This window comes from Sapajus apella, unplaced genomic scaffold (genome assembly GCF_009761245.1).
Source record: "Sapajus apella isolate SASKATOON/1434 unplaced genomic scaffold, GSC_monkey_1.0 scaffold24, whole genome shotgun sequence".
Taxonomy (NCBI): Eukaryota; Metazoa; Chordata; class Mammalia; order Primates; family Cebidae; genus Sapajus; species Sapajus apella.
The window spans coordinates 1,706,165-1,730,909 of record NW_022436964.1 but is presented as its reverse complement, the minus strand read 5'-3'; the positions used below and the strand labels follow the sequence as shown (position 1 = coordinate 1,730,909).

At 37.1% G+C, this 24,745-nt stretch overlaps 1 protein-coding gene across 1 annotated transcript in view; it reads right to left on the bottom strand.

Moving 5' to 3' along the window:
- Positions 1–24,745, bottom strand: part of GKAP1 (G kinase anchoring protein 1) — an 80,472-nt gene that overhangs the window by 22,264 nt on the left and 33,463 nt on the right. The window contains exons 5-8 of the mRNA XM_032290831.1: positions 23,729–23,806; positions 20,193–20,316; positions 16,405–16,427; positions 4,399–4,551 (exon numbers count right to left, since the gene is read on the bottom strand). Coding sequence (XP_032146722.1) covers positions 4,399–4,551; positions 16,405–16,427; positions 20,193–20,316; positions 23,729–23,806 — 378 coding nt within the window. The remainder of the gene's footprint in view (positions 1–4,398; positions 4,552–16,404; positions 16,428–20,192; positions 20,317–23,728; positions 23,807–24,745) is intronic.

Here is a 24,745-nt window from a genome sequence, read left to right as displayed (position 1 = left end):
ATAAATTATCCAATCTCAGGCATTTCTTTATAGTAATGTATGAACAGACTAATACAGTAAATTGGTACCACAGAGAGTCGGGGGCTGCTAAAAAGATCCCTGAAAATGTGGATGAGACTTTGGAACTGGGTAACAGGTAGAGGTTAAAACACTTTGGAGGGCTCAGAAGACAGGAAAATGTGGAAAATTTTGGAACTTCCTAAAGACTTGGAGGGCTCAGAAGACAGGAGAATGTGGAAAAATTTGGAACTTCCTAGAGACTTGTTGAATGGCTTTGACCAAAGTGCTGATAATGATATGGACAAGGAAGTCCAGGTTGAGGTGGTCTCAGATGGAGACGAGGAACTTGTTGGGAACTGGAGTAAACATTACTCTTGCTATGCTTTAGCAAAGAAACTGGTGGCTTTTTGCCGCTGCCCTAGAGATCTGTGGAACTCTGAGCTTCAGAGAAATGATTTAGGGTATCTGTCAAAAGAAATTTCTAAGCAGCAAAGAATTCAAGAGGTGACAGGGTATAAAAGTTTGAAAAATTTGCAGCCTGACAATGCAGTAGAAAAGAAAAACTCACTTTCTGGGTAGAAATTCAAGTCTACTGTACAAATAAGGAGGTGCCAAATGCTAATCACCAAGACAATGGGAAAATGTCTCCAAGACACGTCAGAGACCTTCACAGCAGCCCCTCCTATCATAGGCCTGGAAGCCTAAGAGGGAAAATTGGTTTTCTGGGCTGGGTCCAGGGCCCCTCTGCTGGGTGCAGCCTTGGTGCCCTGTGTCTCAGCTGCTCCAGCCATGGCTAAACGGGACAAAGGTACAGCTCAGGCCTTTGCTTCAGAGGGTGCAAGCCTCAAGCCTTGGCAGCTTCTACATGATGTTGGTCCTGTGGGTGCACAGAAGAGAAGAACTGAAGTTTGGGAACCTCTGCCTATATTTCAGAGGATGTATGGAAATGCCTGGATGTCCAGGTAGAGGTATGCTATAGGGGCAGAGCCCTCATGGAGAACCTCTGCTAGGGCAGTGCAGAAGGGAAATGTGGGGTTGGAGCCCCCACACAGAGTCCCTACTGGGGCACTGCCTAGCAGAGGTATGGGAAGAGACCCACTGTCCTTCAGATCCCAGAATCACAGATCCACCCAGTTTGCACCAGAAAAGCCACAGACACTCAACGCCAGCCATGAAAGCAGGCAGTAAGTGGGGGCTACACCCTGCAAAGCCACAGAGGCAGAGCTGCCCAAGGCTGTGGGAGCCCATCTCTTGCATCAGCAAGACCTGGATGTGAGACGTGTAGTCAAAGGAAATCATTTCAGAACTTTAAGGTTTAATAACTACCCTATTGGATTTCAGACTTGCATGGGAGCCTATAGCCCCTCTATTTTGGCCAATTTCTCCCATTTGAAATGGGTATATTTGCCCAATGCCTGTACCCCCACTGTATCTAGGAAGTAACTACCTTGCTTTTGACTTTACAGGCTCAGAGGTGGAAGAGACTTGCCTTGTCTCAGATGAAACTTTGGACTTGGACTTTTGGGTTAATCTGGAATGAGTTAACTTTGGGAGACTGTTGAGAAGGCATGATTGTGTTTTGAAATGTGAGGACATGAGACTCAGGAGGGGCCAGGGGAAGAATGATATGGTTTGACTTGTCCTCACCCCAATCTCATCTTGACTTGTAATAATTCCCATGTGTCAAGGGCAGGACCAAGTGGAGATAACTGAATTATGAGAGAGTTTCCCCCATACTTTTCTTGTGATAGTGAGTACTCACAAGATCTAATGGACTCAGCACTCATTCTCTCTTCTGCCACCCTGTGAAGAGGTGCTTTCTACAACAACTATAAGTTTCCTGAGGCCTCCCCAGCCATATGCAACTGTAAGTCAATTAAACCTCTTTCCTGTATAAATTACCCAGACTTGGGTATTTCTTCATAGCAGCATGAGAACAGACTAATATGCTCGCATTGTACATAAAATTTGGAAGTCAAGGAATGATAGGAAAACATTAAATTTAATTTAATGTCAGAAAGAACCTCATGAGTACATCAGGGTAGGCAAGGATTCCCCACTACTAAGTTGAAAATAGATTTTCCATAAGAAATAGTGTTATTTATATACAAATCTTATTGCTGCATTAGAGTAAAAAGTTATTTTTAACTTTCCTTGTATACCATATAACACAAATATTAATAGATTGTGTTAATTTGCTGTATGACTGAATTTACCAGTCTTTGTAGTAAACAAAGAGATAACATCCACTCAAGAGAGGGAAAGATGGAAACAGATGGGAACCAGATTCTTCGAATTTGTAATGGCTACTATAGGAATCTGTCAAAGTTAGAAAGACCAAAGGACTCCTAAGTAGAAATGAGACTATGGCAAAAGTTACATAGCACTGATTTTCAGATGAGAACATTAGCAGTGTTTTAAAAAATACTTTTTAAACACCTGGTGGCCGGAGAATTAAAATAGGCAAGGTAGACAATATTATGAGAGCCAATGCTCCATACTGGCAAGAAGAGCATCACAGAAAATTAAAGAAGATAAGGGTAAAGTGTTCATGGGGACATTACTGAAATTACTACAAGTTTCAAGCTGGGAGAACTGATGGATTGGAGGTCAATATAGGGTAAAGAACAAGTTCATAGTTAAGATGCAGTAAGAGACTAGTGGTTATGATGAGAAAAATAAATGCAGACACAGAGGTCTGACAGGTAACACACTTTCTCTGTGTGATGAATTTAAAATGTGGCAGAGAGGGTCTTGGAGTAGGTCACACTCTTCCTGGTCCCATATATCCAGGACTGGGGTATGAGGAGAGAAAGCATCTTTTTCTCCCTCAGATAATATTTTGGATAATACTGGTCTGTAGCAGAGACTCACAAAATTTTTCTGTAAGGGTCCCAACAACAAACATCTTAGGCTTTTTTATGGGTTTTATGCAGTCTCTGTCACGTAATTTTTTTTTTTTTTTTTTTGAGACAGTCTTGCCCTGTCCCCCAGGCTGGAGTGCAGTGGTGCAATCTTGGCTCACTGCAATTTCCGCCTCCTAGGTTCAAGTGATTCTCCTGCCTCAGCTTCCTGAGTAGCTGGGATTATAGGTACCCACCACGATACCCGGTTATTTTATTTTTAGTAGAAACAGGGTTTCACCATGTTGGCCAGGCTGATCTTGAACTCTAACCTCAAGTGATCTGCCGGCCTCAGCCTCCCAAAGTGCTAGGATTACAGACATGAGCCACAGCATTCAGTCATATTCTCTTTCCTTTTTTAATTTTAAAAATCATTTATTTATTTAATTTTCAAACAGAGTCTCGCTCTGTCACCCATGCTGGAATGCAATGGCATGATCCTGACTCACTGCAACCCCACCTCCTGGGTTCAAGCAATTCTCGTGCCTCAGCCTACCAAGCAGCTGAGATTATTGGCATGTGCCACCATGCTTGGCTAATTTTTGTATTTTTAGTAGAGATGAGGTTTTGCCGTGTTGGCCAGGTTGGTCTTGAACTCCTGGCCTCAAGTGATCTACCCACTTCACCCTCCCAAGTTGCTGGGATTAAAGACATGAGCCACCATGCCAAACTCTGTTCTGTTTTTAAATAGTATTTTGAAAACGTGAATACCATTCTTAGCTTATAGTCCTTATAACAACAGACCACTGACCAGATTTAATTCATGGGCTACAGCTTGCCCTGCTGTATAGGATAAAATTCTAACTTCTTAGTTTCACAGAAAAGACATTTATGACATAAATCCCATCTATTTCTCCAGTCATGTCATCCACACTTGCTTAACCATAAACTTCTTAGCTGCAGAATTTTTCAGTTTCCTAAACATTCAGTCTAGGGCCTTTTATAATTCAGGACGTCTGTTCTTGCAGTTCCCTTAGACCCAAAGTCTTTCTCTATTTCTCAGTTTATACAGCTCCTCATTATTCATAATCCATCCCAAATGTCACTTTTTTATATGCCCATCACAATTCACCCAAGCAGTGATCAATTACCTTTGCTATTCAAAACCTCTTTTTTATTGTTCATATCTCCCTTAAAGTCTTCATTTGTGCTGAATGATGATCCTTTTACAGGTCTACCTCTCTATATCCCCACGACTCTGAGTATCTAAGCAAAGAAAGGTCTTATCCATCTTCATGTTTCCACTCCCTCGCACGAGTGCCAAATAATACACAGCTTATGGTACATGCTCAGCAAATAGTCATCAATGAATGAACTAGTTCTTATAGTTATTAGTATATGTCATACTTTTTAATATAAATATCTTTGCATGATAATTACCATCATATCCTAAAACTACTACTTTATACAATCATAATTTGGTTCTACTGCTTAAGAAATAAAAATTACATTTCAATTTCACTGTGATTTTAAGAGAATTTTCTACTTTACATGCCTGGGTGTGTTCATGAGTTGTACAATTATCTGTTCCATTATATTCTGTAAGCTGTTCTCTTCGTTTTTCTCTAATAAGAATTTTATGAACATCATCTTCCAGTCTATTGAAGAATCCTCCATCATGTGATAAAGTCTGAGAAGAACTCAATTCCTGTCAAAAATGAATTACGATTTACTATCATTCAACACAAAAAGCATATGCATTTAATACATCTAATCATCCCCTAAAAGGATAAAAAGACAGCTAAGAGACAATCAACCACTTGATCCTTCTCTATCTCCAGAAGATAAACAGTAGAGACACATTTGCAAATTTCCTTTCTTACTTCATTTTTTGATTTAGATACTGCTTTTTAAATTTGTTATTTATATACTATACAACTCACCTATTTAATGTGTACAAGACAGTGGTTTTTAAAATACATTCAGAGTTGTACAACCATCACTCCAGTCAACTGTATGACATTTCCATCACCCCAAAAAGAAACTGTACCCATTAGCAGTCACTCCCCATTTCCTCCTAATACCTGCCGCCCACCCCAGGCAACGCTATTTACTGCCTCTATAGATTTGCCTATTCTGTATATTTTGTATATACGCAGTCATCCAATATGTGAATCTTTGACTGCCTTCTCTGACTTAGCAAAATATTTTCAAGATTCATCCACGTTATCACTTATATCAGTACTTCATTCCTTTTTATTGCCAAACGATATCCCACTCTACATTTTACTTCTCCATTCGTTGGTTGATAGACATTTGGGTTGTTGCTACTCTGGCTATTATGAATTATGCTGCTATAATATTCATGCACAAAACTTTATGTGGACTTATTTTCAATTCTCTTGGGTATATAACTAAGAGTAGAACTGCTGGTGACTCTATGTTTAACCTTTTGAGATACTGCTAGATAATTTTCCAAAGCAGCCCACCATCAGCAGTCTAAGTGGGTTCCAATTTCTCCACATTCTCATCAACACTTATTATTATCTGCCTTTTTCATGATAGCCAGTGGGTGTTAAGTGGTATCTCATTGTGGTTTTCAGCTGCATTTCCCTGACAGCAAATGGTGCTGAACATCCTTTTGTATATCTTTTTGAAGAAATGTCTTCTCAATCCTTTGCCCATTTCTTAACTGGGGTTGTTTTTAATTTTTGGGTTATAAGAGCTGTTTATACATTCTATATGTCTATATCTTATTCAATATGATTTGCAAACATTTACTCCCATTTTGTGAGTTGTCTTGACATATTCTTGATAGTGTCCTTTGTATCGCATAAGTTTTTAAATTTGATGAAGTCCAATTTATTCAAGAAACCACTGCCTAACTCAAGGTCACAAAAATTTACTCCTATATTTTCTTCTAAGTTTTATAGATTCACCTCCTATGTTTAGTTCTGTGATTCATTTTTAGTTAATTTTTGAACACAGTGTGAAGAAGGGGTCAAAATTCGCCCTTCTGCATGATGATATCCAGCATCCTGTATCGAGAAGACTATTCTTTCACTCACTGAAGTGTGTTGGGACTCCTGTCCAAAATCAATAGTTTGTTTCTGAACTCTTAATCTTATTCTGTCAACCTATAAATGTTTGTTCTGCCAGTACCACACTGTCTTGATTAATATAGCTTTTGTTGCTCAATCTTTTACATTGCTTTTTAAAAATTTTTTGAGACAGTTTCACTCTTGTCGCCCAGACTGAAGTGCAATGACATGATCTCGGCTCATAGCAACCTCCACCTGCTGGGTTCAAGCAATTCTCCCACCTCAGCCTTCTGAGTAGCTGGGATTACAGGCATGTGCCACCACGTCCAGCTAATTTTGTATTTTTAGTAGAGACGGTGTTTCACCATGTTGGCCAGGCTGGTCTCGAACTCCTGATCTCTGGTGATCTGCCTGCCTCAGACTCCCAAAGTGCTAGGATTACAGGCGTGAGCCACTGTGCCCGACCTTACATTACACTTTAAAATAATTTTTGTATAAATTCTACATGCCAGTAGATTTTTTTTAAGATACGATTTTATCACTGTCTCTCCAATTACATATTAGAAATTTTACATTCTCCAAGAAAAAGAGCATTTCCTCTTCAACATCCTGTTATGAAGAGACTGAAGAAAATGTTCCTCTCGATATCACCACAGATTCCACAGAAATTCAAACCATCATCAGAGATTATTACAAACAACTCTATGCACATAAACTAGTAAACCTGGAAGAAATGGATAAATTCCTGGACACTTGTCTCCTCCCAAGCCTAAACCAGGAAGAAGTCGAAACCCTGAATAGACCAATAACAAGGTCTGAAGTTGAGGCAGCAATTAAGAACCTACCACCCAAAAAAAGCCCAGGTCCAGATGGGTTCACAGCCGAATTCTACCAGATGTACAAAGAGGAGCTGGTACCATTCCTTCTGAAACTATTCCAAATAATCCAAAAAGAGGGAATCCTTCTCAAATCATTTTATGAGACCAACATCATCCTGATACCAAAACCCGGCAGAGACTCAACAAGAAAAGAAAACTTCAGCCAATATCCATGATGAACATAGATGCAAAAATCTCCAATAAAATACTGGCAAGCTGATTGCAACAGCACATCAAAAAGCTTATCCACCATGATCAAGTAGGATTCATCCGGGGGATGCAAGGCTGGTTCAACATACGCAAGTCTATAAACATAATTCACCACATAAACAGAACCAAAGACAAAAACCACATGATTATCTCAATTGATGCAGAGAAGGTCTTTGACAAAATTCAACAGCGTTTTTTGCTAAAAACCCTCAATAAACTAGGTATTGACGGAATGTATCTCAAAATAATAAAAGCTATTTATGACAAACCCACAGCCAATATCATACTGAATGGGCAAAAACTGGAAGCATTCCCTTTGAAATCTGGCACTAGACAAGGATGCTCTCTCTCACCACTCCTATTCAATATAGTACTGGAAGTTAGCCAGAGCAATCAGGCAAGAAAAAGAAATAAAGAATATTCAAATAGGAAAGGAGGAAGTCAAACTGTCTCTATTTGCAGACGACATGATTGTATATCTAGAAGACCCCATCGTCTCGGCCCAAAATCTCCTGAAACTGATAAGCAACTTCAGTCAAGTCTCAGGATACAAAATCAATGTGCAAAAATCACAAGCATTCCTATACACCAATAACAGACTTCAAGAGAGCCAAATCAAGAACGAACTGCCACTCACAATTGCTACAAAGAGAATAAAATACCTAGGAATACAACTAACAGGGAACGTAAAGGACCTCTTCAAGGAGAACTACAAGCCACTGCTCAACGAAATAAGAGAGGACACGAACAGATGGAGAAACATTCCATGTTCATAGTTAGGAAGAATCAATATTGTGAAAATGGCCATACTGCCCAAAGTAATTTACAGATTCAACACTATCCCCATCAAGCTACCAATGACCTTCTTCACAGAACTGGAAGAAAACACCCTAAACTTCATATGGAACCAAAAGAGGGCCCACATAGTCAAGTCAATTCTAAGCAAAAAGAACAAAGCGGGAGGCATCACACTACCGGACTTCAAACTATACTACAAGGCTACAGTAATCAAAACAGCATGGTACTGGTACCAAAACAGAGATGTAGACCAATGGAACAGAACAGAGGCCTCGGAGGCAACACAACATATCCACAACCATCCGATCTTTGACAAACCTGACAAAAACAAGCAATGGGGAAAGGATTCCCTGTTTAATCAACGGTATTGGGAAAACTGGCTAGCCATGTGCAGAAAGCAGAAACTGGACCCCTTCCTGACACCTTACACTAAAAGTAACTCCAGATGGATTAAAGACTTAAACATAAGACCTAACACCATAAAAACCCTAGAAGAAAATCTAGGCAATACCATTCAGGACATAGGCGTAGGCAAGGACTCCATGACCAAAACACCAAAAGCATTGGCAACAAAAGCCAAAATAGACAAATGGGACCTAATCAAACTGCACAGCTTCTGCACGGCAAAAGAAACAGTCATTAGAGTGAATCGGCAACCAACAGAATGGGAAAAAATTTTTGCAGTTTACCAATCTGACAAAGGGCTGATATCCAGAATTTACAAAGAACTAAAACAGGTTTACAAGAAAAAAATAAGCCCATTCAACAGTGGGTGAAGGATGTGAACAGATACTTTACAAAAGAAGACATATATGAGGCCAACAAACATATGAAAAAATGCTCATCATCACTGGTCATTAGAGAAATGCAAATCAAAACTACATTGAGATACCATCTCACGCCAGTTAGAATGGCGATCATTAAAAAATCTGGAGACAACAGATGCTGGAGAGGATGTGGAGAAATAGGAACAATTTTACACTTTTGGTGGGAGTGTAAATTAGTTCAACCATTGTGGAAGACAGTGTGGTGATTCCTCAAAGACCTAGAAATAGAAATTCCATTTGACTCAGCAATCCCATTACTGGGTATATATCCAAAGGATTATAAAGACACATGCACACGAATGTTCACTGCAGCACAGTTTACAATAGCAAAGACCTGGAACCAACCCAAATGCCCATCGATGACAGACTGGAAAGGGAAAAATGTGGCACATATACACCATGGAATATTAGGCAGCCATCAAAAACAATGAGTTCGTGTCCTTTGTAGGGACATGGATGAACCTGGAAACGATCACTCTCAGCAAACTGACACAAGAGCAGAAAATCAAACACCGCATGTTCTCACTCACCACATGTTGATCAATGAGAACACATGGACACAGGGAGGGGAGCACTACACACTGGGGTCTGTTGGGGAGAAATAGGGGAGGGACAGTGGGGGTGGGGAGTTGGGGAGAGAAAGCATGGGGAGAAATGCCAGATATAGGTGAAGGGGAGGAAGGCAGCAAATCACACTGCCACATGTGTACCTATGCAACAATCTTGCATGTTCTTCACATGTACCCCAAAACCAAAAATGTAATATATAAAAAAATAAATAAATAATAAAAAAAATGTTTCCCTCATTCTTTTTTTTTTTTTTGAGACAGAGTCTCACTCCCACCCAGACAGTGGCTCAATCTTGCTCACTACAACCTCCACCTCCCAGGTTCAAGTGATTCTTGTGCAGCCTCCCAAGTAGCTGAGATTACAGGTGCATGCCACTACACCCGGCAAATTTTTTTTTTTTTTTTTTTTAGTAGAGATGGAGTTTCACCATGTTGGCCAGCGGATATTGAACTCCTGACCTCCAGTGATCCACCTGCCTCAGCCTCCCAAAGTGCTGGGATTACAGGTGTGAGCCACCATGCCTGGTCCCACATTCCTGAGCTACATTATTCACAAATTTACCCATCTCAATTGTATTTGTGGACAAAGACCCAAAAGTTCAGTAATTATTCACACTTTTCACTTCACATTATCTTAGAAAGTAAAGTGTTTGAAAAAATATTTATTTGTATACCAGTGCTTACTATATGAATGACATTAACAATGTTTGTACAACACTATATTTTGCAAAGCACGTATACAAACATTACTTTATTTGAATCTCATAAACATCATCAGAAGTTGATAGCAAGCAAGTGTTACTTCCCCAAGTAATTATGGCCTTAAGAATGCATGTGTGATTGCTAAGGGGTACAGGTATAACTCTAAGACTACTGCTTCATAAAATAGTTCCAGTATATTCTTGAAAGATTTTATTTTACAGCAATAAATATAGAAATATCCTCAGCAAATTTAACGCAAGAACAGAAAACCAAATACCATGTATTCCAGTTACAAGCGGAAACCAAACGGATGAGAACATACAGACACAAGGGCGGGAAACACAGACACAAGGGTGGGAAATGACACACACTGGGGCCTGTGCAAGGGTGGGAGGTGGGGAAAGGGAGAGCATCAGGAAGCACAGCTAATGGATGCTGGGCTTAATACTTAGGTGATAGGATGATCTGTGCAGCAAACTGCCATGACACACGTTTAGCTATGTAACAAACCTGCAAATTTTGCACATGTACCCCTGAACTTAAAATAAAATTTGGAAATGAGAGAAAAAAGAAAAGAAAAGGTCTTTTTCAATGAGCTATTATATTAAGAATGACATTATATACAAATTAAGTTTACTTATTTATCACCCCTAAGATGAACCTGATGGACTCAACTCTTGAACTTAACTTGGAATAATTAAGTATTTATTAAACTCTTACTATACAATCAATATTATGCTATGCATGGGCTACTCTCATGAAATTCACAATGTACTGAGAAAGACAACTAATACATGAAATAGTAACAAACACAATTAAGTACTCTCTATGTCAGCGATGGCAAGAACTGTAAAGTGTGTACCTACTTCTTCCTCTTTTATAAATGGCAATATAATTAACTGATAATTGTACTTTTTCTTGCTGAGCAACGACGGTCTCAGAATTCTTAATGCAAAGCTTGATAAAAGCCCTAACAATGTAATTCAACTGGCAGAGGAAATGAAACCTACTATACGCCTATTATAAATATCATTAAAATGTACAGGGGAAGCAGACTAAAAACTATTCTGGTGAGAAGGCAGAACATTTATTCGTCAAAAACATTCACTTACATTACCTACTATATGCCAGAAATTAGGACTACTGGGGACAAAGTTGACAAAAATAGGCAATAAGGAAAAGGACTCACTCAATAAAAAGTGCAAGGAAAGCTGGCTAACCAAATGCAGAAGATTGAAACGATCCCTACCTATCACCATATACAAAAATGAACTAAAGATGGATTTAAGACTTAAATGTAAGACCTCAAACTATAAGAATCGTAGAATAAAACCTAAGATACCAATGGAGACACTGGCCTTGGGAAACAGTTTATGCAGGAAGCTGTGGTGGGAGAACGGCTTGAGCCTGGGAGGCAGAGGTTGCAGTGAGCTGAGACTGTGCCACTGCACTCCCGCTTGGGTAACAGAGCAAGACCCTGTCACCAAAAAGAAAAGAAAAAAGCCAATTGTAACAAAAACAAAAACCAACAAATGGGACCTAATTAAACTAAAGAGCCCCTGCATAGCAAAATAAACTATCAACAGAGGAGTAAACAGACAACCTTTTTTTTTTTTTTTTTTTAAAAAGAGATGAGGTCTCACTCTGTTGCCCTTGCTAGAGTGCAGTGGTGCAATCACAGCTCACCCTGGAATTCCTGCACTCAAACGATCCTCCTGCCTCAACATCCAGAGCAGCTGGGACTATAGGGGTGCACCACTGAACCTGACTAATTTTGTTTACAAAATTTAGAGACGAAATGTCACTATGTTGCCTAGGCTGGCCTGGAACTCTTGACCTTGAGCATTCCTCTCACCTCAGCCTCTGGAGTAGCTGGCATTACAGATGCCAGCCACCATGCCTGGCTCTGGGCTCATCTTGTATATTCCCTGTCATCACCCGAGATACAGCCATTTTTCCAAGGAGTCCATGTTCTTTTTATTAGAGAATGGTTTTAGAACCAGTAATCAATTTAACATCATAAAAATAACCTGACATTCTATGACCCCTGATGTGATATGATAGGAAATATATCACACCATCTAGGAAATGTTCTTACCTCCCTCATCTCCTCAAGAACACAACTCAATGGATAATATAGCCTTGGCAGATGTTAAAAGGAAAAAAAAATTTTTTTTAAAGAAAACAACTTAAGTCGGGCGTGGTGGCTCACGCTTGAAATCCCAACACTATGAGAGGCCAAGGCCAGTGGGTCACTTGCGGCCAGGAGTTTGAGACCAGTCTGGGCAACCCAGTGAAACCCCGTCTGTATTAAAAATACAAAAATTAGACAGGCATGATGGCGGGTGTCTGTAATCCCAGCTTGGGAAGCTGAGGCACAAGAATCACTTGAACCCAGGAGGTGGAAGTTGCAGTGAGGCAAGATTGCGCCACTGCACTCTAGCCAGGATGACACAGAGTGACTCTGTCTCAAAAAAAAAAAAAAAAAAAAGAAGAAGAAGAAGAAGAAGAAGAAATAACTTGAATCTATCAAACTCAAAAGCTAATTAGTAGTTTATAAGAAATTCTGTAAAGCTATAACCCTGAGATCCCCAAGTAATCATGTTATCTAGCCTGAAGTGAAGGAACAGATAGCAGCTGAGAGTAGGGAGTAAAATGCAGACCTTAAAGCTGTCTAAATACCTGGATCCAGTCAACTATGAGGTCAGCTCTCCCCCTATTCTTCCATGATGTGGTTATACGAACCAAATAACCATCTCTGTTTTGTTTATACTGATTATGTTGGGCTTCTGTTGCTTACAACCAAAAAGAGCTAACAAATATAACACATACAAACAAGGAAAGGCTTAGTGACGAGAATAAGCTCAAACACATTGAGAAGAATAGAAAATAGGTTGAATTACTTAGGTAAAACCAGATTCTGGGTGAGATTTATTTAAAGCTAGATTAAATTTATTTGCTTTTTAAATGTAATAGTCTAAAAAACACAAAAAAGAAACAAAATAAAAAATTTAATAGTCTAATATTATTACTGCTACTGTCCTGTGTGTTGGTAGCATTAACTATAGAGTTCATTTTTTAGCATTTTTTCTTTATTGTTTACTTCAATTGCACTTGATCATTTATCTTAATTTTAGAAATCAATAGATCCAGCATTACTCTTCATAATATAACTAGGGCCTAAAGTGAATAAATTATTTGTCCACACTTATAACCAGCTGAAGGTACACACATGGAAGCATAGTGCTATAAGAAGGAAGTAGGCTGTAAAGACAGATGGGACTGGGTTTGTTTCCTGGTTCCTTCCTTCACCCAGTAATTTTTGGTTTTAATATAATTTTTACATAAGTAGTACATGGACACGATAGAAAATTCAGAAGCTTATATTGTGAAAAGCAAGCTATTCCTCCTATCTGTCTGTCCAATATCTGCCCCCCCACCACCTCTGACAACCACTGTTAAAGTTTCTTGGGTACTCTTCCAATGATAGTGTATTCAAGCATATTGAAGACTTGACTGTTTAGACTTCTTAAAGACATACAATGATCACTAAGATTTTTAAAAAGTACAACCATACTAGAAAGATTGGAGTTTGGAAAGCCAGATAAAAGTGGGATTAGAGAGAAACGAGTATCTATGAGATGCCCTTCCCAACAGTTCTGGCATATAAAAAGCAACACATTAAAATTTAAAAACAAAACAACTTCAATCCAACAGAAAAAAAAAAAGACATAATCAAATAAAAGTCCTGAAAAGGCATGTTTGGTGAGATTTTATGAAGAGGTATATACAAGCACCTACTTTAGACAGAAGAAAAAAAGAACAATGAAATTAACCTGAGACCATGTTTAACTAGCAGTTAGAGGAATATATACATACAGTTCAAGTACATCTAATCACCCATCAATAAAGTAAAATATTTTCCCTCCTGAATTTTATCCAATAAATACCTGATTTAAGGAGAGGTAGAAAAGAAGAATATCATTCTCCACAGATGTTAGGAACTTTAGCCATGGGAGGAAAAAAAAAAAAAAAAAAAAAAAAAAAAACCCTTGGCCTAAGTTACATATTAAAGATCAACTGAAGTCAATCATTCAGCATACAATGTTAACAAAACTACATTTGTAGGAGCAAAGAACGTATTTTATTTAAGAGATGAAGTTGAAATTTTCTTTAGGCTTTTTTGGATTCTCTGTGGAAAAAAAAAGATCTTCTAAATTTCTAGAGCAATGGTATAATCATTGTAACATTTAAATATTTAAGTCCCAGAAAGTAATACCTCTGATGGAAATGGAACGTAATTTTTGCATACTTTTAACAAGTATCAAAAGGTAATGTGTCTCACGCCAGTCAGAATGGCTATTAAAAAGTTAAAAATAAATAAATAAATAAAATAACAGATACTGGCAGGGTTACAGAGAAAAATAAATGCTATACCCTGTTGGTAAGAGTGTAAATTAGTTCAACCATTCTGGAAAGCAGTGTGGCAATTCCTCAAAGAACTAAAAACAGAAATACTATTTGACCCAAGCAATCCAATTACTGGGTATATACCCAGAGGAACATAAATCATTCTATTATAAAGACACATGCACAGGTATGTGTTCACTGAAGCACTATTCATAATAGCAGACGTGTAATCAACCTAAATGCCCATCAATGGTAGACCGGATAAAGAAAATGTGGTACATATGCACCATGGAATACTATGCAGCCATAAAAAAGAATGAGATTGTGTCCTCTGCAGAGATATGGATGGAGCTCGATGCCATTATCCTTAACAAACTAATGCAGAAACAAAAACCAAATACTGCATGTTCTCACTTATAAGTGGGAGCTAAATAATGAGAACATATGGACACATAGAGAGGAATAACACACACTGGGGCTTACCAGAGAGTGGGGAGTGGAAGGAGGGAAAAGATCAGGAAAAATAACAAATGGTTACTAGGCTTAATATATGGGTGACGAAATAATCTGTATCACAAACCACCATGATGCATGTTTACCTATGTAACAAACCTACACATGTACCTCTGAACTTAAAAAACAAAAACAAAAATAAAGGTAATGTGAATTACATATTCTTACAACCAATTTTTTCATATAGTTGTAAAAGAAATAAATTATAATTAGACTGTATTTACAAATGTGGAACTTAATCATTAGAAATCTTCAAAATGAATTTTATTGTATGTCAGATTATTTTACAAGACAGAACACAGTTCTAAAATTATAAGACAAAATATATTATTCTACATACACAAGCTTCTTTAAATACAACTTATCTTTAATATATTAATAGGATCTTGTCAGTTTGCATTTTTTGTCTTCTTTCAAATCAGAAAAGAAGAAAAAGCAAGCATGAAAGTTTACAGAATTATCTTAGGAGTAGGGTGTGTACCATGTGTACCTACTTTCTCATTTGCATAACACTATCCCTTAAATCAATGGACAGAAATAAATTGGAACCAGTCTAAAAGTATGTTTTCCACCTTCAAACATGGAATTAATATTCAGTCTATATATGCAGTCATTTAAATTTTAATCTAAGAAATGATGACAATGGTTTGCAAATAACTTAAAAAAAGTTCAGCCATCTGTTTTAACAACAGATCAATTCTGTGTTTGCATGCACAGTTGTTAAAGACTAAATTATTAATACAGAATTATTTAGATGTGATTTTTTAAAGAGATGGATTTGTTTTCCTACCATTCCTACCATTGTCAAGCAAATGTCTGAAACCACAAAAAAAAAAGGTCAGAAGCCATATATATATCTTTTAAATCTATTAGCTATTTTAGAATATATATACACTAAAGTGAAATCAAGAACCATCTGACCATAAAAAAATTAATCAATGGAATTACTAATAAGAACTCACATATAATAGAATGAAACTTTAAAATAACCTTAAAAAATAATTTTAATATTTTATTAGTATCTTTCTCAGTGTTAAGAGAATTTTTTTAACACCACAATCTCCCAACTAAAATATTTGTAGAGGCTGTACTACAGTCTTTAAATAACAGGAACAAAAAAACCCAAAATCCCCAACACCAGGAAGCATAGGCTACACTAACAAGAGGAGTGTATTATCAGTTTATTCTTACCCATGAGTGTATCTAAAGAATCACAGTTCATTTCAAATCTCCGTAATTCCAAAATACTATCAGACATCTTTTCAGGATAAGTTTTTAATAAAGTAAAATATACAGTGGGAGATTAAACCACTTTTCTCTGAGATTTTAAGCTTGGCACACAGAAAGTAACCTTTGGTTCATTCACACATATACACAAATTAGGATGATAAGCCAAATGATATTATGCTTCCTGCAAATAATCATATTTCTTTCATATAATAATGCATTTTATATCCTTATATAATGCCAGAATCATTACTGGCTTCACTCAAGACAAACCTATGGGTTGTCCTTTAAATGGTTACGTCTCAAAAAAGACTTACTGATAAATATTAAAGTATTATTCTTAAAATCATCAGTGTTTTCTACAAGATGGCTACAATAAGACTTACCTCAGTCTTTTTACTAATGTGATCTGTAAATGAAAAAAAAAAAAAAGATGAGACTTCATTGAAGGAATTTAACATATAAAAGAAAAAAACTGAAAGAATTTCAATATTGTAATAGGAGTTACAGAAGTCACTTAAGAGTTTTCTAGGATTCTCATTTCCTTTTCTAGGTTTAAGATGTTAAAAGTCAGTATACTATTACTAATTTACTCAGCTTAAGGATCAAGTCTTATTATCCTAGTAAATGCCACCCATATCGAAGGATATTACTGCATTTTAAGCATATGAGTTTCACATAATTTAGTTTTTTGGTTCCACATAATTTGGGAGGTTGTGGGGAGCAAGTCAAGGGGCCACAAAGATGTCCAAAATCAAATAGGTACTATAACTACAAAACATGTTCAGATTACTGCTTTTGTGTAACACAAAGGTAGGATAGTAATTTGTGTCTTTTAAAACTATTAGCTATTTTATTTTAAAAACATAAATCATAGTGATTTGATAGTACTATGAAAAAATCCTAAAAATCGATATATATATTTATAGAATAAACACAAAAAATAACCCATAACACATATATCTAGATGAAACAAATTATTGGCCTAGAAACAACACAGCATTTCTGGTAAGAAATTACCAACAGTAGAATGAGGACAGACTAAGGGAATCTACACAGGTATAAGGTTGAAACTAAAGTACAAATAAGTCCAGGGGCGATGTCTCATGTTCGTAATCCCAACACTTTGGGAGGCTGAGGCGAGTGGACCACCTGAGGCCAGGAGTTTGACACCCGCCTGGACAACATGGCGAAACCCCATCTCTACTAAAAATACAAAAAATTAGCCTGACATGGTGGTGCACAACTGCAATCCCAAGTACTTGGGAGACTGAGGCATGAGAAACACTTGAACCAGGAGGCGGAGGGTACAGTGAGCCAAGAAGATCGTGCTACTGCACTCCAGCCTGAGAGACATAAATAAATAAAGTACAAATAATGGGCAAGTATTATTTAAATTGAAGATGATCAGGATATCTAATACTTAACAATGCTTCTTGGGTACAAAGAAGTTTTCTATTCTCAAGAACTAAAAATAATATAACTTTCTTACGACTGAGAATCAAAAAGTTGATCCAGTTCTCTAAAGAATTTATTGATCAGAATAGTGTCAAAAAAAAAAATAGTGTCCATAAACACAGTAAATGCCAAGTCATCAACTTCAGTTCAAACTACCAAATCCTGGTAAGTTACACAGTCATTCTTCTAGCATGTTCTATTTGGCATACAATGTGATGTCAGAACCCAAGAAAGAACCTCAACTGTGTTCATCATGACGTGCAAAAGCTGTGTACCTTCTCTTTAATAACATACGGATGTTTCTCTCAATGGAGCTAATAAATTTACATACTAAAGAAATCAAATGTAGAAAACAGGAGTTTTAAAAGGCATTCTTTCCATCTTTCTGCCTAGTTTTTAATAAAATATATTTCTTCGTTTTTTTGAGACAAGATCTCATGCTGTTGCCCAGGCTGGAGTGCAGGCTGGAGTGCAGTGGCATAGCTATGCACTACAGTGCATAGCTCACTGTAGCTAGCCTGTGGCTCCTAGCCTCAAGCAATCCTCCTGCCTTGGCCTCCCAAATCAATGGGATTATAGGTATTGCCCACTGCACATGGCCCAAAATAGATTCCTTAGGTGGAGTTTCAGTCTTGCTGCCCAGGCTGGAGTGCAATGGCACAATCTTGGCTCACTGCAACCTCTACCTCCTGGGTTCAAGCAATTCTCCTGCTTCAGTCTCCCGAGTAGCTAGGATTACGGGCATGCACAACTATGCCTGGTTAATTTTTCTGCATTTAGTAGAGACAGGGTTTCACCATGTTGGCCAGGCTGGTCTCAAACTCCTGACCTCAGGTGATCCACCCGCCTCAGCCTCCCAAAGTGCTGGGATTACAGGCGTGAGCCACCTGGCCTATTTTTTTTTTTTAAAGACAAGTCTTGCTCTGTTGTCCCAGGAGGGAGTGCAGTGGCGCAATGTTGGCTCACTGTAACCTCCGCCTCCTGGGTTCAAGCGATTCTCCTGTCCCAACCTCCGAAGTAGCTGGGATTACAGGCCCTGCTAATTTTTTTATATTTTTAGTAGAGACAGAGTTTCATCATGTTGGCCACTTTGGTCTCGAACTCTTAACATCAAATGGATCCACCTGCCTTGGTCCCTCAAAGTGCTGGGATTACAGGCATAAGCCACCTCACCCGGCCAAAATTTGGAAATTTTAATATGTATTTTTTTTTTTTAACCTCAAAGCAAAGCAACTTAATCACTGGAAGCCTATGGGTAAAAACCTTCTTGACCCTCAAAGGAAAACAATATAATCTTCTAAATATATTCTCTAATTTTCAAAGAAAGGCTTATTTCTGAAAGCAGTATTTAGGTTCTTTTTGAAATTACTGCAATGGTAATATTTATCATCAAACAATGCCCAATGTACTAAGGCTGAATTCATATGAATCAAATAAAATGCTCTGTCAATGAACAAACAGCTGTTCATATGGTGAGCAACTATTCTGACTGGTATAGACACAGCAGTGTTCAATAAAAGTTTCTGTGATTATAATAATGATCTGTAGCTGGACTAACATGGAAGCCACTAGTCATATGTGGCTACTGGGCACCTGAAATATGGCTAATGCAATTAAAAACTACATTTTCATTTTAATTTTTATTTAAATTGCCACACATGAATAGTAGCTACCATATTGTACAGCAGAGGCTAAGGATTTTTAGCATTTCCCACATTAAAAATAATGTGCTTTGTGGTTTGTCTTCAAAAGTTTAGTGGATAGTAAAATTCCTTCTGTCTTCTCCATTTGATAAAAAATAAAAATGGGCTGGGCATAGTGGCTCAAGCCTATAATCAAAGCACTTTTGGAAGCTGATGTGGGAGGATCACCTGAGGTCAGAAGTCAAAATTTCTGATTTTAAATTACTTTAAAATGCCAAATGGTTTTAGTTTATTTCCAAATAGTTTTGTCTCTTCCAAAACTCATGTTGAAATTTAATTGCTGCCGGGCACAGTGGCTCATGCCTGTAATTCCAGCACTTTGGGAGGCTGAGGCTGGTGGATCTCCTGAGCTCAGAAGTTTGAGACCACCCAGGTCAACATGGTGAAATACAAAAATTTTGTAAAAAATACAAAAAATTAGCTGGGCATGGTGGCACGCACCTGTAGTCCCAGCTAATCAAAAGGCTGAGGCATAAGAATCGCTTGAGCACCAGAGGCAGAGGTTGCAGTGAACTGCGACTGTGCCACTACACTCCAGCTTGGGCTACAGAGTGAGACTCTGTCTTAAAAAGAAGAAGAAAGAAATTTAATTGCCATGCAACAATATTAAGAGGTGGGATCTTTAATAGGTAATTAGGCCCGTGAGAGCTCCATCCTCACAGGTGGCACTGGTTATAAAAGGGCAAATTTGGCCCCCTCTTGCTCTCCCACCCTCTTGCTTTCACTCTTGCCATGTGATCACTTGTTAAGAAGGCCCTCACCAGATGCTGGCATCTTAATATTGGACTTCCCAGCTTCCACAACTGTGAGCCAATAAATTTCCATTCATTATAAATAACCCAGTCTCAAGTACTCTACAGCAGTACAAAACAAACTAAGACACAAGTTTACACTTTTTAACATTCTACATGATACATAAACAACTTTTTTAAAATTAGAAAGATATTTTCAACTGAAGTATAAAATAGATGTAGAATAGTTCTTTTAGCATAACAGTACTGTATATATATTACCTTCCGAATGAAAATCTTTTAGTGATACCGTGAGAGGTTTGTCTTTTCCCTGATGATTTTTTCTTTTATCTTTTTTATTCATAACTTTGGACTGAGTTGAAGCATTTTCAGCATTTTCATACTCCTAAAAAGAATTACCAACAATAATTAAGTTCAGTTTACAAATTGTAAAATAAACTCATCAATAGATAATATGTTTCTTAAAGTTTATTTTTTAAAGATAAAAGGCAAATAAAAAAATAAAATTTAGGCCAGCCAAATTGCATAAAGGGATACCTCTTTATGTACTTACTCAATCCTTACATCTTAAACATTAAAATAAAACAAACAAACAAAAAATGATACTTAGTTTGTAACCCCCCTCCTCATTGCTACCTTCTTCCTTTCAAGACCAAATTTAAGAATATAATCAGCAATTTCCTGCCTCAGCCCACTGAAATCTGGCTTCTGCCGGTCTCTGACACTAAAATTAAGGTTAAGCTCCTATTTACTGCCAAATCCACAAACACATTATTTTTTTCAAGCATCTCTTGGTGTTCTTAATATATTTCTAACTACTGCTAAGTTTCCTTTGCTGGCTTCTTTTCTCGACCTTCTCAAAAATGTAGCTGTTGTTCACATTATCTCACTCTTAACCTATTTTTTTTATGCTTTATACCCACTGTTCTTCAAAGTTTAAAGTTCTGCCAGCAAACTATTTCTGATCAGACAGACAAGTGAACTGCAATGTTCAATAAGTGTCTCCACACTAGATGTATTCTAACTTTCCATCTCACCACCCTGCCTTCCCCATTCTATCCTTTATGAAGTACCTTGTTATGCTGCCACAATCTACAAATCTAAGTTGGAAACCTCAGAGTATCCCTGCCTACTCTCCTATACACCTTATAGCCAATTAATTACTAGGTCTTGTTTAACTTATCTCCTGAAGATCTCTCAAATACATTCTCTCTTCCTTGTACATTCTGTCATTCCCCCTATCTTCTTTTGCTTGGATACTGCAACAGTCTCTAATTTTAGCTCCTCAATCCATCTTCTATACTGTTATACATGAGTTTCTAAAATAAAAACCCAAAATCAATCTAAAAGTTAAAATGATTGAACAGCTTTCTGCCAATGGACGTATAAAACTCAATCTCCTTGCTGAGTGCATGAGGTAATTTATGTCCTATCCTTTTGGCTGTATCTCCAGAAGTTCTAGGTCCTTAAATGACAGTTTTTCAAATTATGCTACATTCTTTCATGGGTACACATTATATACTTGCCACTCCTTACTTCAGAATGCCTACTTTCCTCTTGTCTATCTCATGAACTTCTAATACACCTAATAAGACTCTTTTTTGAGAATCCTTTCCTGAAACTTATGCTCAAAGGCAGTCAAAAGTCTTCTATTTTTCTGAATTTCCACTGCACTGAGAACATACATCTCTCAATACTATACACTATGTTTCCCTCCACTAAACTCAAGGGGCACATTTTAGCTATTCAATAAATACTTGATGAATAACTGACAGAACAGAGTGGAAAATGCCATCCCAAACTTTAGTTCTCTGTTATAAAAATCCTTAGGTTAAAACAATTGTATTAAGAGTTATTTTATTGGAATATTGACTTTTATCTCAATTACTACACATCAACATAATCACATCAAACTACCTATTGCATACAAAAAAAGTTCTTCCTTTCTCTTAGTCATTATTGTCTGCTAAAACCAATTTTGAGTACTGCACCTATGACTGCACAAAGAACACTGGCTGGGAGTATGACATTTTATCAGCACTATTTACTCTACTTCTCCTCTAAGGATACAGGTGAACCTTCTAGCTTTAGAATCTAGACATACATCCATAAATCTAATAGCAAGAAGTCACCTTTGTATGATAATATTCTATTTTATAAATTTTATCTCCTAATTGAGCAAGACAAGATTACTTTTCCAGTGTAACCTGATAGTCCACTTAAATGATTAAATCATAGTAAAACTAGCTGTATCAATTTTTGTGATTTTTCTCCTTTGTCTAAATGTGTATGTAACAATAATGGTTACAGTTCATTCTTCATCATTTGGCATAACAGAATGAGGGATATGGAAAAGAAACACATATAATATACGTAGCCCACTTTATTGACAACTTTTTTCCTTTTGCCTTGAACTATAAATAAGTAGCAAAATCAATTTTTTTGTTAAGATGGGATCTCACTTTGTTGCCCAGGCAGGAGGAGTACAATGGCATGATCATAGCTTACTGCATCCTCTTAACTCCTGGGCTCAAGGGATTCTCCTACCTCAGCCTCCCAAGTACGTGGGACTACAGGCTCACACCAACCACAATGCCCAGCTAGTTTAAAATATATATATAAATATATATACATATTTATTTTTAGAGATAGGGTCTTGCTGTGTTAACTCAAGCTAGTCTCAAACTCCTAGACTCAAGCAATCCTCCTGTCTCAGCCTCCTGAGTTGCTGCTCTGAATTTTAATTATTTGCTTCTTTTCATTTTGGATGAAGACACTAATGTCCAAGAACATGACCAAGAAGTCTTAAAGATGACCAGAGGCCATTTATGATCAACCACTGAGTAATTACAGCTTAAACAAATTTTATGAACCAAAAAACAATCCCAATAAATGTTAAGGACTAAAATATTATATTAAGATAATGAATACTCACACAATTTAAATACAGAAACTGTAAACCAACACTTTTTACTTAAATGCTCCTACAATAACAAGCTATAAAATGCATTTTAACACACAACCTATTACCAAAGCTCAGTGCCAAATGCTGAGTTTTCAAGGCCAAAATTTCAGAAATGGCCTATTTACGTGATTATAGTGCATCTCCGGCAGAGGGTCTCTTAATAAATGCCCCTGTAGTAGTAGCCATGTTAAAAATTTAAATCCACTTATTTCTATGTTCATTTAAAATGAGAATAATCAACCAGGCGCAGTGGTTTATGCCTGTAGTCCCAGCACTTTGAGAGGCTGAGGTAAGTGGATCAGCAGAGCTCAGGAGTTCAAGTCCAGCCTGGCCAACATGGTGAAATCCCATCTCTCCAAAAAAAACAAAAATTAGCTGGGTGTGGCAGCTCACACCTCTAGTCCCAGCTACTCAAGAGGCTGAGATGTGAGAATCTCTTGAACCTGAGAGGCGGAGATTGCAGTGAGCTGAGATCACGCCACTGCACTCCAGCCTGGGCAACAGAGTGAGACTCGGTTCTGAGAAAATATAATACTAAAAATAAAGTAATCATTTTTGTGAATTTTATTCTCTCTCTTCCCTTCATCTTGGGTGGGGAAACTCCTTAACTAAACATTCCAGGTCACCGGACAAAGCTTAGTCCAATTGTTTCTGTTCTCTCTCAAAACAAGAAGAAATCCTATTATAAATATGTCTTGGTAATATTTTATTACAGTGATGAATTTTTGGACAAACTTTATAAAAGAAATTTTATGTAAAATTCAAGTAGGTTGGTTTTAACCTTTCACCGGTTAAACTTCTAAAATATCAAAGTCAATAAGTATGTAAATACCTTTTTGTGTTCTTCATATTCCAATTTACTTAGCAACAATGCCTTCTCAAGATCTGCTTCAAACATTTCAGATGTCAGCTAAAAAAAAAAAGTTTCACAATAAACAGACTGTCATTACATCACACGAGCAAAATAACCATACACATGACGACATATAGAGGAAAAGAAAGCAAATACGTTTTAAAAAATATGGAGTCTCCAAAGTTATCTTAACCACGCCAAACTAGGAAGCCTATATTCTATAGAAGATATCAAAATACAAACTTCCAATTTTGAGGTTTCTATTTTTCCTCTTCATTGTTAATTATCTGTTGTATATGATATAACCTTACTTTTTACCTTAATAAAAAAAATCTTATCAAACAGTTGGCACTGTAATAGATGTCAAAGACAACATTCAGTTTAGGACACCAAAAGTTATGAGTGACTATTACTCAAAAATACTTAAAAATAACTCAACAAGAATTATTAAACACAATATACCATTTCCTGAATATAGAAAACAACCACAGGTACAGAATAAGGTTGCCAAATGTCCTGGTATAAGGTGTTACAGAATAATTTATAGTTCATCTTTTTACTCTTAAAATGATTTGCTTTACCTTTAAAATGATTTGCTTTACCTTTAAAGGTTGCTTTACCTTTAAGTCATCTAATAAAGATCATTTAATTTGTGATCTCTATTTGTTTATTTTTCACCAATCTCACCTAACTTCTTACAATCTAGCTTCCACCACCCTCCAATCAAATTAATCTCTACAACTTACTTTTCCTAGTTATCAAACAAAATGCTGCAGTAGCTGCATGGGACTTTGGGTTTCCACTACTGGGGATAAGGTGAGTGTGTTTGCAGCTGTATGTAAGATGGCTGCAACATGACATGGGTAAGCATCCTGGATTTATGTACATGTATGTATCTATGTGTATAAGACAACAAAAGCATAACTTTAGTGGATACCTCTTGTTTTTATTGTCCAGAATCCCTTCCTTGATTCATTTAAATAACTACACTTCATT